The sequence below is a fragment of the Limulus polyphemus genome, unplaced genomic scaffold (assembly GCF_000517525.1).
Source record: "Limulus polyphemus unplaced genomic scaffold, Limulus_polyphemus-2.1.2 Scaffold106, whole genome shotgun sequence".
Classification (NCBI taxonomy): domain Eukaryota; kingdom Metazoa; phylum Arthropoda; class Merostomata; order Xiphosura; family Limulidae; genus Limulus; species Limulus polyphemus.
Genome location: NW_013665716.1, coordinates 933,550 through 947,605, shown reverse-complemented (window position 1 = coordinate 947,605; position 14,056 = coordinate 933,550). Strand labels below are relative to the sequence as shown.

The 14,056-nt window shown below is 31.4% G+C and overlaps 1 protein-coding gene across 6 annotated transcripts in view; it reads right to left on the bottom strand.

Moving 5' to 3' along the window:
- Positions 1 to 2,598: 2,598 nt before the first annotated feature.
- The window catches only part of LOC106470578 (NF-kappa-B inhibitor-interacting Ras-like protein 2), a 25,457-nt gene continuing 13,999 nt past the window's right edge, over positions 2,599 to 14,056 (bottom strand). For all 6 annotated transcript variants that reach the window (XM_022400093.1, XM_013931145.2, XM_022400086.1 and 3 more), the window contains 3 exons: positions 8,746 to 8,839; positions 7,222 to 7,308; positions 2,599 to 6,893 (listed from right to left, as the gene is read on the bottom strand). In XM_022400093.1, coding sequence (XP_022255801.1) covers positions 6,829 to 6,893; positions 7,222 to 7,308; positions 8,746 to 8,839 — 246 coding nt within the window. In that variant the 3' untranslated portion in view covers positions 2,599 to 6,828. The remainder of the gene's footprint in view (positions 6,894 to 7,221; positions 7,309 to 8,745; positions 8,840 to 14,056) is intronic.

Below are 14,056 nucleotides of genomic sequence, written 5' to 3'. Positions count from 1 at the left end.
ATTCGAACCCGCGACCCTCAGATTACGAGTCGAGTGCCTTAACCACCTGGCCATGCCGGGCCTCCAATTTTTTACAAAGTTCAATTTAAGATTGTAACTAAACACAGTCACTGGATTTAAGAGTAAATATTACCTACACTGTTTACATTTTTGAAGTTAAGGAATTCATTCATAACCTTTTTACGTCAGAATGATTAAATTTACAAAAGATGTTAAACATTTTAATTAAACCAGAATTCTTTTTCAGGATCATTATCATCTAGAAGATGTTTGAGACCCATGCTGCTCTCAATAGTATATATGAAAGTTTCTCAGTTTTGTAGAAATTAAGTTTTTCTCCATAGATAAGAGAATGTAATCATAAAGTGCAATAAACATTATTTGTGTCTACATGTGAATGTAAGAATTATTTGGAATAGTGCATTTCACATGAATTGCTGGTTTGGTAACTGTGGTCATATACCGGCATCTGAAATTTTACCTTCTTTTTTTTTTTTTAATAACTATTTGGAAGGTTATCAGGAAATTGAGATTTGGCAAAGGGCAAGAAAAAAGTACCTTGATAAAGATAATTACTAATCAGAAAAATAGTAATTTTATATTTATTGTGCACATTACTATATAACCAGTTTTGTATATAACATTTTTGATCCTCACATTGTTTATAGGTGTGTAAGCAATTATAAATGGATAAAGTATAACAGTATTCCGTAATATTACAATAATGACGTCAGTGCACAAAAAAGTAATCTGGCAAATTTAGTAATAAAATACTAAATTTGTACTGAAAATGCATTTGTTCCTTCAGACCAAGGTCTTTATAATTACAGAAAAAACTTATGATTGGTTATACTGATGTACAACATCAGACAACACACATTACTAATCATAATTATTTATCAATAAATGTTTTAAAGGTGCAAATATAGTTCTTGAAGTTTGATTACCTTATGGAGACCAACAATGAGAACTCATTCAGAACTAGGAACATTTTAGTTATAAACTTTAAGTGTAAGAGTAATTTGTTTCAGAAGTTAACTGTCATCAACAGTTTTAATTTTGTGAAAATAAAAAAATATTTGGCTTCACTAAGAACATGCTATGCTGTATCTAAGCCTATAATGTTTTTTTCTGAAAGGAATAATAATAATAAAAACATAGAATCATCCAAAAAATGGGGCATAAAACTGGTTTTCATAATTTATTTTTCAATTATAAAAATATAAATATACATATTCCAAAAAGTTTAAAATGGCAAGGCCACAATAGGGTCAATTATTTTTGTTTACATCAAATTCTAAAACAAAATATTTAGTTTCAAGTGTATTGTTATTCACTACACATCTATTTACAATCTGTATAGTCCTGTATAAAATGTTTTAAATAGCTTTCATTACAATGGACTATTACCTACAACATATAAAATTTGTATACCTTTAACTGGTTAACGTAAATCAATTTACAGTTATGTATATACTACTACAAAGAGATCTGGATCTAAATTAAATCAATGCTATTTAGTTACTTGTACTAAAAACTATTCAAGATTACACATTTTTAACATTACAGACTAAGCCATGAAACTTTACTGTATAAATATCAATGGTCTGACATTAACACAAGATATTAACAATTGTTAATTTAAAAGTGGGAACAGGGATCATCAAAAAGTACAGAAACAAGTTGAATCAAAATGCAAAGACCATATTTTCAAGCCTACAAGTAGGGACTCTAAAAAAAAGTAAACAAACTAGACTGGAAATAGTGTCTACATTATTTTTTCAAGTTACAAATTCCTAATTTGATTCCACTGAAATTGATAAGTACTGTAAACATGGAGTCAAAATAGGGATTTGTAGCTTGAGAAAATAATGTAGACACTATTTCCAGCCTAGTTTGTTTACTATTTTTCTTCTTAAAGCCTCTAGTTGTAGGGCTGAAAATATAGTCTTTGCATTTTGATTCAACTTGTTTCCATACTTTTTTGACAATCCCTATTCCCCTTTTTAAATTATCTTGTTTTAAGTTTTTTGTATCCATTTATGAAAAATAAATTTTAAGCTACCTAAGTGCATATGCTTTCAGTTGAATGTTACATGTTTTTCAACAGTTTACTACTGCATTGGCTTTGAATCCACCCAATCTTTATTTACTGAGCAAGGTGATTTTGTGCCTGAGGTTTTGTGCAAACACACGCTTAACAAGTGAAGTAAAATAAATCACCACTCACAAGAGTAGAGAAATCTACTAAGGTAATTGTCTACTATTAGAAAACTCATTGAAATAGTTGCAGAAAACCATATAGAGACAAAGTACAACAGCAAACATAAGAAATGATGAATCCACAATGTGACAGTTTCCAATTAATGCATAATAAGTTGCAAAATTATTTTCCAATTAATGCGTCTTAGTAAAACACTGGATTTTTTCAATGGCGAAAAGTGAAGGAGTTACAGAGAAATTCTTCAGGGCAGAAAAACGAAGGCGCTTGAAATAAATTTAAAACTACCCTGTGACATACTCAATACTGCATTCATTACTAGTGTCCAGGTTTTAGTAAAATATTCGTAGCCATTTTTCCTGTAGCAGCTTGTAAAACTATAATCAATAATAATAAGGCTGGAGATACTGTTATATATATACACATTTTTTACTCTAATAAAATAAAGCATTTCACACTAGTATAAAACAGAGCATTTTTAACTAGTATAAAAGTGCTCAAATGGCTTCTTCATTTCCGCAATGCTTGAATGGCTTATGTTGGTAATGAAGAAGAACTCAACTTAAAAATAGTCCTACAACCTTCATAGGAGTTTATTTAGTAGCTGTGCATAGATTTTGGTGCAGTATACCTAGCCATTTTTGCTGTAGGCTAAGGTGCTTAAATGGCTTTGAAGAGAAACTTGGCCAGTTGCAATGAAAAAACTGATACAATCTCTCCTCTTTCAAGAATCAACATAAAAATAGTCCTATGACCTGCACAGGAGTTTTTTTATAGTAGGTTTGAATAAAATATTCATATCCATTTTTTCCAAAAGCTTGTTAAACAAGGATAATATGAATAATAATAATAACAGGAAGAAGAAATGGATGAATTTTGTCTAACAGTTGGAAAATTAACTTTTTTACTGTTATCAATATTTTCGCAGCCTTAGCCATCGTGATAGAAGGTCTCGAGTGTTGTTTCAAGAACAAGATGGTTTTTGCCCCTATGTTCTATGAGAATTTTTGTGAAATGCCTGGGCAAACCCTATTATGAACCACTATTGTGGTTCATGATACCATTTATGTGGCTCTAAGGCACTGTGTCCAAGAATTTTGAAAAATCATACCAGGACAAACCATTTAACATATAGACACACAGTTTGTTGAACTTGCAAGAATAATGTTTAGTTGTTGTTTTTTTGCAGCACATCAAATTGTGAGAGAGAGAGAGTTCAAAAGTCAACACCTGGGCACCAATTACCCATAACACTGTCATTAGTCTATTCATTTTCTTAGAAGCAACTGTTATGAGAAACATGTACCTTGACACTGTAGATTATTTCTTTGCAACAATTGAAAACATTACAAACTAACAGGTTATTCCAGCAGGATGATCCCCTTCCACACTGTTAAAAGTACAATTGAATTGCATCAATTCTGGGGGTAATCCATATTTTTTTATTTATAACACTCTCACCCCCTCATTTTGTTCAATTATATAAATAATTCACACCAAATTTTATCCATATTGAATAACGTTTAGAGGTTGCTCAAGGTAATTGAAGTTTTACCCTGTATCTCACATTATACCTGCATATTCTAGAATGTTCCAGCATATTTTGGAATATTCCAGAGCATTCCACATTATTTGGAATGTTCAAGAACATTCCATATATAAATAGTTCATGCTGTTACCTTTTACTTATGGAATATTCTATATGACATGACAGTAGTTTCAAGAATTTCTGTAAGGGTATATAAGCACTTAAGCAGATTCTTCTGTATCATTTCAGCTGACACTATTGGCATATCATTGTAAATGGATACTGCAACAAAAAGTACGACTATACTTTAATTGCTTGGTTCAGAAAAAGCTGAACAAATTGGAAGCAATTTTCCTTCAAACAGACAAGTACCATGTATGTTTTCTACAATCATAAAACATAAAAAAGCTCAAAGATTATGACCAAGGGGACTGTAGCTTTTTGGAAAAAAAGCTAAAATTCCAATCTGTTCAGAACATCATGCTATTATCAAACTAGGGAAGCTTTTTTAAAAGTGGGTGAAGCTGAATAAAAATTCAAAAAGAAAAACTGAAACATAGTGAGATAATAAAGCAAAGTTTGTTAATAACCTGGATAACCTTTTTTGATCTCACTCATAGGGATGCTCTGACTCTGAACAAGACCCCTGAAGACAAGGACCTTTCTCTTCCTTAGAGGGAAAGAGGATGTTGTGGGTGCATGGGCCAAGTAGATAAGGTTCTTTCTTTAAATAAATTAAGAGCTGAGAAAAGAAGTTACGCAAGTATGGAAAAGAAACGGCATGCAAAGTAGAAACAGCTATCCTTGAATGAAACTTGAACTGGCCATAACCTTTCTTGGTGGCATCCCTCCTTGTGGAGTGGGATTTCTAGTACCTGGAGCAGTGCATTATTCATGATGGATGGCCAAGGCATTATATGCCTTCAAGATCTGGATGTTTATGGGACAGTTTAAGCTCACTGGCTGTGAGAAAAGAGGACTCTATGATATATGCATCTTTGTTGTTCAAGTCTATCTTTGGGCATGGTTCAGCTCCTGATGCCATTTCTGCTCCTCACAAAGATCTTAATTTCCTACAAAATCTGCCTGTCAAATATTTGCTGGACATTTATGGCATCTCAATGAGGAACTCATTTAAAATGAGAAACAATTCCTCCTCCATGTTGTGCAGGATCACAGAAAATGTTTCTCTAACAGCAAAAAGGAAACAATAACAATGCAAAAGTGAATACACATGCCAAAATCATATAATTATGTGATTATACATGCAATAATATAATAATATATTTTAAATAAGTCATTTATAATATAAAACAAACATGTTTGCATATCACACAGTACATACAGTACCAAGACCACTGCAGTCTAGAACTTCAAACTCATTGAGTAAATCTAAATATTGACCAAAATGGATGAAGTTTCACATTTAATGTTTTTTGTACATTGAAATAAAATCATGGGGTGAGAGCTTTAGAATTTTTTAACCTCAAGGAATGTTTTCATTTAATATATACGTCAATGAATTACTAGTACTTTGAATACAATAAATAAGAATACTTTTAAAAATTACCATTAACTGATATTTAGCTAAATTAAAAACAATATAATAATTTGCCTTCATCTTGTATTTATATATTAAGTTAGCTTTATTATGTAATACTTTACATTGAACTAAATAACTACACAGTTATTAAAGAAAATTTAAAAGCAGTATTACTTGTACATGTCACCAAATATGTTTTAAATCAACCTTATTGCCTTTATTGACCAATAACAACAAATTGTTAAAAATTGTTTTACATTAATTGTATAGGACTTCTTGATTTACATTGAAAAGCACATTCTTTTAAGCTCAAAGAAAATAAAGCATTAATTATAATAAATGACATATTCGGAAAGCTAATGAATAATATCCAGCATTTTGTTTAATCTATTATCAACATATGATATACATAGGCTAATAATTAACACTGAAGTTAACAACTCAATTCTAAAAGCAGTAAAACAATGTTGGCTTACTACATTCTAGTTCTGTCAAAATATTTAATGAGTAGTATCACAACCTCTTTATAGTCAGTAGGGTGCAAACCACAAGTTTACAGAATATTAAAAAGAATTTGATAAATGAAAGACAATGAAAATCTAGTCATAAACAACATCTACAAATTGAACTATGCAAACCAAAATAGTCATCCTGGTCTCATGACTAAAAATTTGCTGAATTACACTTCTTCCTTGACCTAAATGGCTATACATCTCTTCTTAGATTGCGACATTTATTTAAAATATAACTTGGGTCAATAATAGTAATGATGTTTGCAAGCTGTAATTAACGCAGGTGATCAATGTTTTGTTTTCAATACTTTCATCTTACTGCAGCCTCTTTAACTAAAGTGAATGGGAGATTCATTAAAATTAACATGTCTGTATGTTAGTTCTTTATTAATTGTTATAAATGAATAGAGAATGAACACTTAATAGGTTGAGAAAGGCTACAAAATAAATAATTGAAAAGCTTCTTTTTACCTAATGATTCTATATTTAATTCAGTAAATCAAAATCCACACAATTAGGTAAAGCTTAAAGATTGATTCTTGATTATTTTTTAATTTTGAAAACCTGAACCATTGCTTAGTAGTCACTTGGTACAGTCAGTGTCATAATAATAAAGATTAAAAACAATAAATAACAAGGGATTGCTACTAATTTTAAATGAACACTGTTTCAATTAAAGCTATTAATGTTTCTCATACAACATACCTATTAAATCTCCATGATAATGCTACAATTTTTTCTCAACCAGTGTCCCAATTAACCTCTTCTGTGTCATTTTTTTTGGAAATGATCTAAAAAAAAGGCAGGATTTTTTAATTTTGCTTTTTGATAGCTTATTATAATAGATGATAACATGATAACTTCAGCCAAGTAATTAAAGTTTGTCGAGAAATGGCATGCCCAAATTAACTTGAGCAAATCATGGAAGGGGTTAAAGCTCCATGGTGAAACTACTCATTTTTCTTGAATAATGTTTCAATAAAAGCTCTCTGGCAATGTTGCCAATTTTTCTCAAATATCTCAATTAAAGCTCCATGGTGATACTACTGCTCCTTCCTTTTCTTCCCAACTGAGGAAATGCTGATTTGCCTGAAAATAAAATTTGTTGACAAGAAATGTAATTTTAGAAAATGATTTTGACTATATTTTCTCAATTACAATGTTTTTATTAACATCTGACTACTTTTATACTAGGATAATAAGATATGTTTATTGTTTAATCATTTTTGATTTATTTAGTTGAAATTATTTTATTCTAATAATCTTTGCTTTTACAGTTTATTTAGAATGTCTACACTAGTCTTGTTTATCTTTGACCATTTTAAATAATTTTCAATATCAATGTGTTAATTTTCTCTGATCAACAGTTCTCTAACACTTATACTTGTGAAGTAAACACAGTGACAGAACATCCAACCTGGTGGTGGGTTCATCTTAGATGTCAGGAAAATAAAAGGATCCAGCAGTGATTTTCTTTCAGCAGCACTTACTTCGTAGAGTTTCACTGAAAAATTCAACAAATTGCTCAAGAAATAAACAAATTATGTTGGTGATTTTATGGACATTAAACCTAATACTCTCTAGTTTTTCTAATGTTTTAATTCATGAGTAAGGTTTCAGTTAAGAGTGAGGAAAAATTAATGTTTTTCATCATGTGATAGTTTATATTTCTCTACATACACTGCTTCTCTTACCATTTAACTACACATATACATCTACTTTCACCACATGATAGTACATTTTATATTATATATATACAGCTTCTTTCATCAAGTGATAGTTTATATTAAACTACATATACACCCAGTTTTTTCACCAAGTGATGGTTTATGTTAAAACTATGTACACAGCTTCATTCACCATGTGATAATCCATATTAAACTACAAACACAACTTCTTTCATTATACAGTAGCTTATATTAAACTATAAACACAACTTCTTTCATCATATAGTAGCTTATATTAAACTATAAACATAACTTTTTCATTATACAGTAGCTCATATTAAACTATAAACAACTTCTTTCATCATACAGTAGCTTTTGCTAAACTTGAAACACAACTTCTTTTAACATACAGTAGAATTTTTTAAACAACAAACATAACTTCTTTCATCTTGCAATATTATTAAAATGAAATGAATTCATTGATATTGTCATTAATTCTTAAAAAAAGGAACATCATAGAATGGTCAAAACAACATCAAAGATCTTAATTTAGTAAAACAACCTCAAAACTCCACACATTTAAAGAATACTTCATTTTTCTCTAATATGTCTTAACATTTTGACAAAACAGAATTTATAAACTTAATACTACCATAGTGAATAGAGAAAATGTGAATACAAAAGAAAGTCTACAAATTTTTTACTCTTCCCCTTTTTGAGAGTTTCATAAAATACATATACAAGTACCTCTTGATTTAATAAATTTGTCTGATTAAACTTCACATGTTATAAGGTATTATGAATGTCTCATTATGAGATGTCAATGGTAATGTGTCTATACTTCCTAATTATGTAAACATGTATGATTTTATTTAGAGCTTTTACCTATTTTACTATACGTAAGCCATCTTAAATATCTAAGAAAATTGTCCTTTCAATATGTTTTAACAGAAAATAATTCCATGAAAAGTAAGTCTCCTTTTAAACTTTTAGCTGTAACTTGCTTTCATGTACATGGTACACATTATTTTGTTAATGGCCTGATCATAAAACAACTGACAAGATATGATTTGAACAAATATAAACTTATTTTCTTTCACAATACAAATTAAGTTATTATCAAAGGATTTTCTCTTATTGTTCTCATTCAACAAGCTTCTATGTGTCATTCCATCCATGTAAATCCATATAAATGCTGTTATTTTTTGCAGAAATTTCAGTGATTAAATATCTTAAGAGAATTATCGTGAAGCAACTGGTATATAAATACCGACCTTTCTCTCTCAGTGCCCAGATTTTTGCCTTGTCAATGTCAACTTGTCTGTCTCTCTGTTGATCTAGTTTGTTGCCTAACACAATGATTGGTACCTTTGAATGGAAAAACAAAACAAAAACTATATATTTCTTTTACATTTCAAAAAATTAGATACTTGTATTAGACTATGCAAAAACCTGCATTTCCTTTACACCTATCTAAGTTGTAGCACTGTGTCCTACAGAGTATATGCTGCTGCTCATCAATTTCACAAATTTATACAGAATTTCTTACTCTTGGTGACAGTATTCTTTGTTGTCTTACTTTTCTCAGTTTACCACATAGCAGAGAACAAAACATTCTGTCAATAATTTTATATCAGTGTACTAATTTTGTGTGATGGGTGTTTTACAACTTCAAACTTTGATAGTATGGTCCCTTTCATACTGAACCACAAATATTAAACACATCCCTCACAGAGTAGATTTTTAGAACTTCAAACATAAATGATATGGTCCCTTTCACACTGAGTCACACATATTAGACTCATTAGACTCACAGATATGATTAATTTTTTGTGAGAAGTCAAGTTTAAAGAGTGCAACCTGTTCTGAGGTACATTGCTTCAGAACATACTTTACATTGATCATTCTCTAGGACAATAGTTTAACCATGTATATGAATGATCGGCACTTGTGTATTATTTAAAATGTAATAAATAATTCAAATTAATGTTTTATATTTACACAATTTCAAAAATGTAGAGGACATTGAAACATGTACATGTAGAGTGTGCTCTTAAAGTGGAAGTTGTTGATGTCTTCAATAAAGTTTTTAAAATTGTTTAAATATAAAACATTGATATTAATTATTTATTAATTTTTTAATGTTATAACCAGTCCATTCACCTGATAATTCATTGAAAACTACTGTTTATTTAGTTCTTCAAATCATCTGCAGTGCTATTTCATGACTCACTTGAAGCATCATTTTCATTGGTTTTAATGTTATGTGTGGTTGTTTATTCCATATTTCCTGTTTAATTAACTATTTCTTTTACTGGTTTTAGTATTACCTGTATTTGTTTGTTCCAAAGTTTTGATTAGTTATTTGTTTTAAAGCACCACTTATTTTATAATTTTATTACAACTTGTGACTATATTCAGATAATGTTTAAATAGTCTGTTCAAAGTAGTTCAGTCTCTCCTCCTTATTACAATGTATATATATATATATATATATTATACCCCATAACAACAACCATTATATTTAAATAATTTAAACTGAAAAGTAAAATAAGGTGCTTAAAACAACATACAGCAATCAATAAAAAAAACAATCTACAACTTGTGTGAAGTTCCAAAATACAGCCTGGAATTAAAGTACATACTTCATTCAGTATGAAAAAAAATACATGTTATGTAAACAGTAGGAATAATTTGAGAGGCATAGAAATTAATTATTTTGTTATTTGTATGTTTATTCTACAAATGTGTTATAATTTAAAGTACTAAAGAGTTGTAGAGTAAATTAAATAAATTTTAAGTCAATGATCAGTTATTTATCACTATTTCTTTCATCAATTTTATTTTTTAAATGTAAAGTAAATTTGGAAATGAGTGTATACATGCTTCATTTAAATGAAAAAACCACTTCCATCTAGAGCAGTTATTTCTGGAGGTATTAAATAAGATAATTGTCACACCCCAAATAACTAAATTTCAACCAATACGTGTGATGGCAGTGATTTATTTGTAAACAATAAGCTTTCACAAAACACCTTCTGGTTAGATATTATATATGCTAGTCTAAAGGCAGAGGGCGAGTTGATCATTAAAAGTTTGTACAAAGTTTGCATCATTTTACCTCAATTTCAAAGGAGAAGGTCTTTTATTTCGAAATTTGCTGTTTTAAATGGAAAACATGAGTGTGACCAAAGAGGTCCCCAGACTTGCACACTTTTTGCTAAGTGGGTCAAGGAATGGTTATTAAAGGTCATGCACTCTGCACCATACAGGACTTTCATCTTTGCAACAAAGCCTTGTTCACATCTGCTTTTGAAACTGATTTCTGAAGAATTAAACACATTGCCTCAAGAAGTAGACAAAAATTACTGAAATATTCATTTGGGAGGACAGCCGCAAGGCAAGGCTAAGAAAAGAAGCCAGTTGCCTTACAGAACTTCCTTTATGAAATCGAACTTTGTGTTCGAGAGATAAAACTAGGGAGGTGTACTTCTTTCAGAAAGCTGTCTAAGTGTGTCAGATTATTAGGTGCTAGAGGGTCAAACCATAATCCTGTTAATTGCTTGCTTACACCAAAAAGGACACAGTGTATGAAGTCAACAGGAAAACCCCATACAATTGAAAAATTTGGTAAGTTGATGAGAGGGCTTGGTTCTTTACCTCCCCCTCACATTAGAACCTTCACAAACAGCTTTTATCATATCTTGCAGCTCTTCATTATCTGTACATTCTGTGTAATTCTATACATAATAGTATACTTAATAGCTCTTTCATCATTCACAACCCATATAGCCATTACACTGAACAGTATTTTACATGGCAGCACACACTGGTGTATCAATATTACAATAAATACCATACAACCCAACAAAATGCTGGATCATGTGGGATGGGCCCCCCTAAACTTAGTTTGGCTCATGCAGGCACTTTGACTTGGAAAAATGTGGTAAAAATTTTCAGTGAATTCAAATCAAGATCCCACCTGTAGAGTAACCCTTCTGGATCGGCCTGGCTGTGCACTGAGCTGACCCAGCCACCCCCTAATTAGCCTAGTTTCTTTAGAAATTGCATTTCCCCTCAGACTAAGCTGTTTTCTCACTTTGCTGTGTCTTGTTGGAATTTTACTTCAAGCCCTGATGTTTGAATGAAGTTCACAGATATGCTGTCTTTGTAATGTGTATACACCAACTTGGCACTAAACCAACTCAATACGTACTACAAGTGTATACAGAACTGGCACAAATATCACCTCAGCCTTGCATGTAAACATAAAACTTCTGAATGAATATGGGTACAAAGATGAGCAGAGCAGCTGTATTCATGCAAAGTTGAAGCATACTTTCACTTAACAACTTTGGAAAAGTGAAGCTGATGTCTAAAATCTTAAGCATGTTTTCCTTGACTAACTTGAGCGATACTACACATGCAAACAAGGGTGAAGTTCTAAAAAAAAAATAAAGGTACTCAGCTGGGTGAAGTGGACCAGTTTTTGAAAAAGAAAAATCTATGTGTAAACATAGAAAATGACAATTTGAATGTCAATTAATAAATTCTTTCTGATGGAACAATGGAACGCATCCAAAAAAACAGCTCAAATACGTCCCAGTATTAATACCACCAGGTACTCAGTATTGATGAGTACTGGCAGAAGTTTACCCATGCATGCAAATATAAATTATTGATCATTTTAATGTGTACATCACATTTAGAATTGTTGCTTATAAAATTTTGCAAACCATTTGTTTCAAAGGCCCTATTTGCATGAAAAATCCAAGTAAACTTGCAAAAATGTGTCATATTTTCTAGTGTTGAGTTGATCACTACAAAAGTCAATCAACCGATTATCAATTATCATGTCAAATAATAGGCCAATTCGTATGCCAATTTCATTTCATAAAATTTCTATGCAAAATCACATTGAAAAACACCTCATAATATAACAGTGTTATTATCAACTTTCTCGAACAGTTTTCAGGGAGGAGCTGCAGAAAAAACTCAATAGTTCCTGCATTAAGATCCCCTAGGTCCTCAACACAAGTGTTGAAGAATCGTCCGAAGAGAGGGAAGTAGACCATCGCCTATCACAATTTCAAATAACAAAAGAAATGGTATGTTTTGTTATTCAGTATAGGGTTTCAGCAAAATGGTGGCTTTCTTGTACTGCAAATAGTGTTTCATTTTGTGCTTGAGCAAGCCCTCAAGAAAGAGTAATGTCCACAACTGGGTATTATTCAGGTAGTGTTTCAGGAAACAAAGTCTAAATTAATAGGAAACAGATGAAAAAAAAGAGTGAAGTTGTAGTTAGAAAAATTTTTTTTTTAAATTTGCATTTCATTGAATACTTCTGAAGGTGTTAATGTTAGAAATGACTTGCTATCAAGATCCATAGCAATATATCTTAATATTTGACTGCAGAAACAAAGGAAAAGAGATCAAGAGTCAACAAAGGTAAACAGCTTGACAGCAATATGCATGGAAACTTAGCAAAGAAGAAAAAGGCTCTACTCTTTGCTGCATCATCTGAACAGGGTGATATCTACAATTGTTAATGCAGGACCAAATTTCAGCAGGCCAAATAGTGGTACAGAGAAGCTGAAGCTAGGAATTCACTTATTAAGAGTGGAAACAATAAATTAAAGACTGAATGAGGCCAGTACAAAGAACTGAACAGGGGTCTACAGGGTGAACTGCTAAGGAAATTTAATAGTAAAACACCAGGTATGAACAAACTCATTTATTTGCATATGACCATTAGTTAAAAATGGCAAAATTGATACTTGTAGTGGTGAAACCAGTAATAACCATGCTCATATTTTTGTGCTAAGAGGTTTAACGTAGGTTAATAGTGACACTTTTCTCTGCAACTACAATACAGGCTTTCATTTAACACTGTTATATTGTGAAAGGAAATATTTTATGCTTACTTCATTTGATATGACTTAGCCATGTCTGACCAAGGAACAATATCATAGGCTCATTGCAGAGATGCCTAGGCCTAATGTTCCTACCTCTAGACTCCAGTGCCAGCAAAGACAAGCTGACTGTTTTTTTTTGTAAATTTAGGTGACATGTTGTAGCTGGAAATATTTTTAGCCTTTTATCTGATAGAAAAACATCTATCTCCAAGGTCTTATTGTTCAGGTTCAAAACAATTAAGCAATCTGCAGAGTGATGCCACAATCCCTGGGTATGGGAAGCTTAGAGCAATACTTACTGGAAACACTGTTATGTAATGGTTCACATTTTCATTTACTTTAGAAAGAAAGACCAGTAGGGAAGATGAAGATCAGCCAACAAGTCCAAAATCTTCACCCAACCTCCTCACCAATAAAGATCTGTTGAGCCAAAACTCTTGGTGAGGCATTCTCCAGACCCATATCCTTCCACTGTCCGAAAATTGAGCGAATCTTGATTCGTCTGAGAATAAAACGGTCTCCCAAAAGTCCAGAGACTTGGTCATCATATCACTTGCCCACTTCTTTCGTCTGACTATGTTGGCAGGTCTTAATAAGGGCTTCCGTCTATCTGCTTTGCAACGATAACCCAATCTGTGGAAAATCCGTTGAACAGAGTTTGGGCTCATCC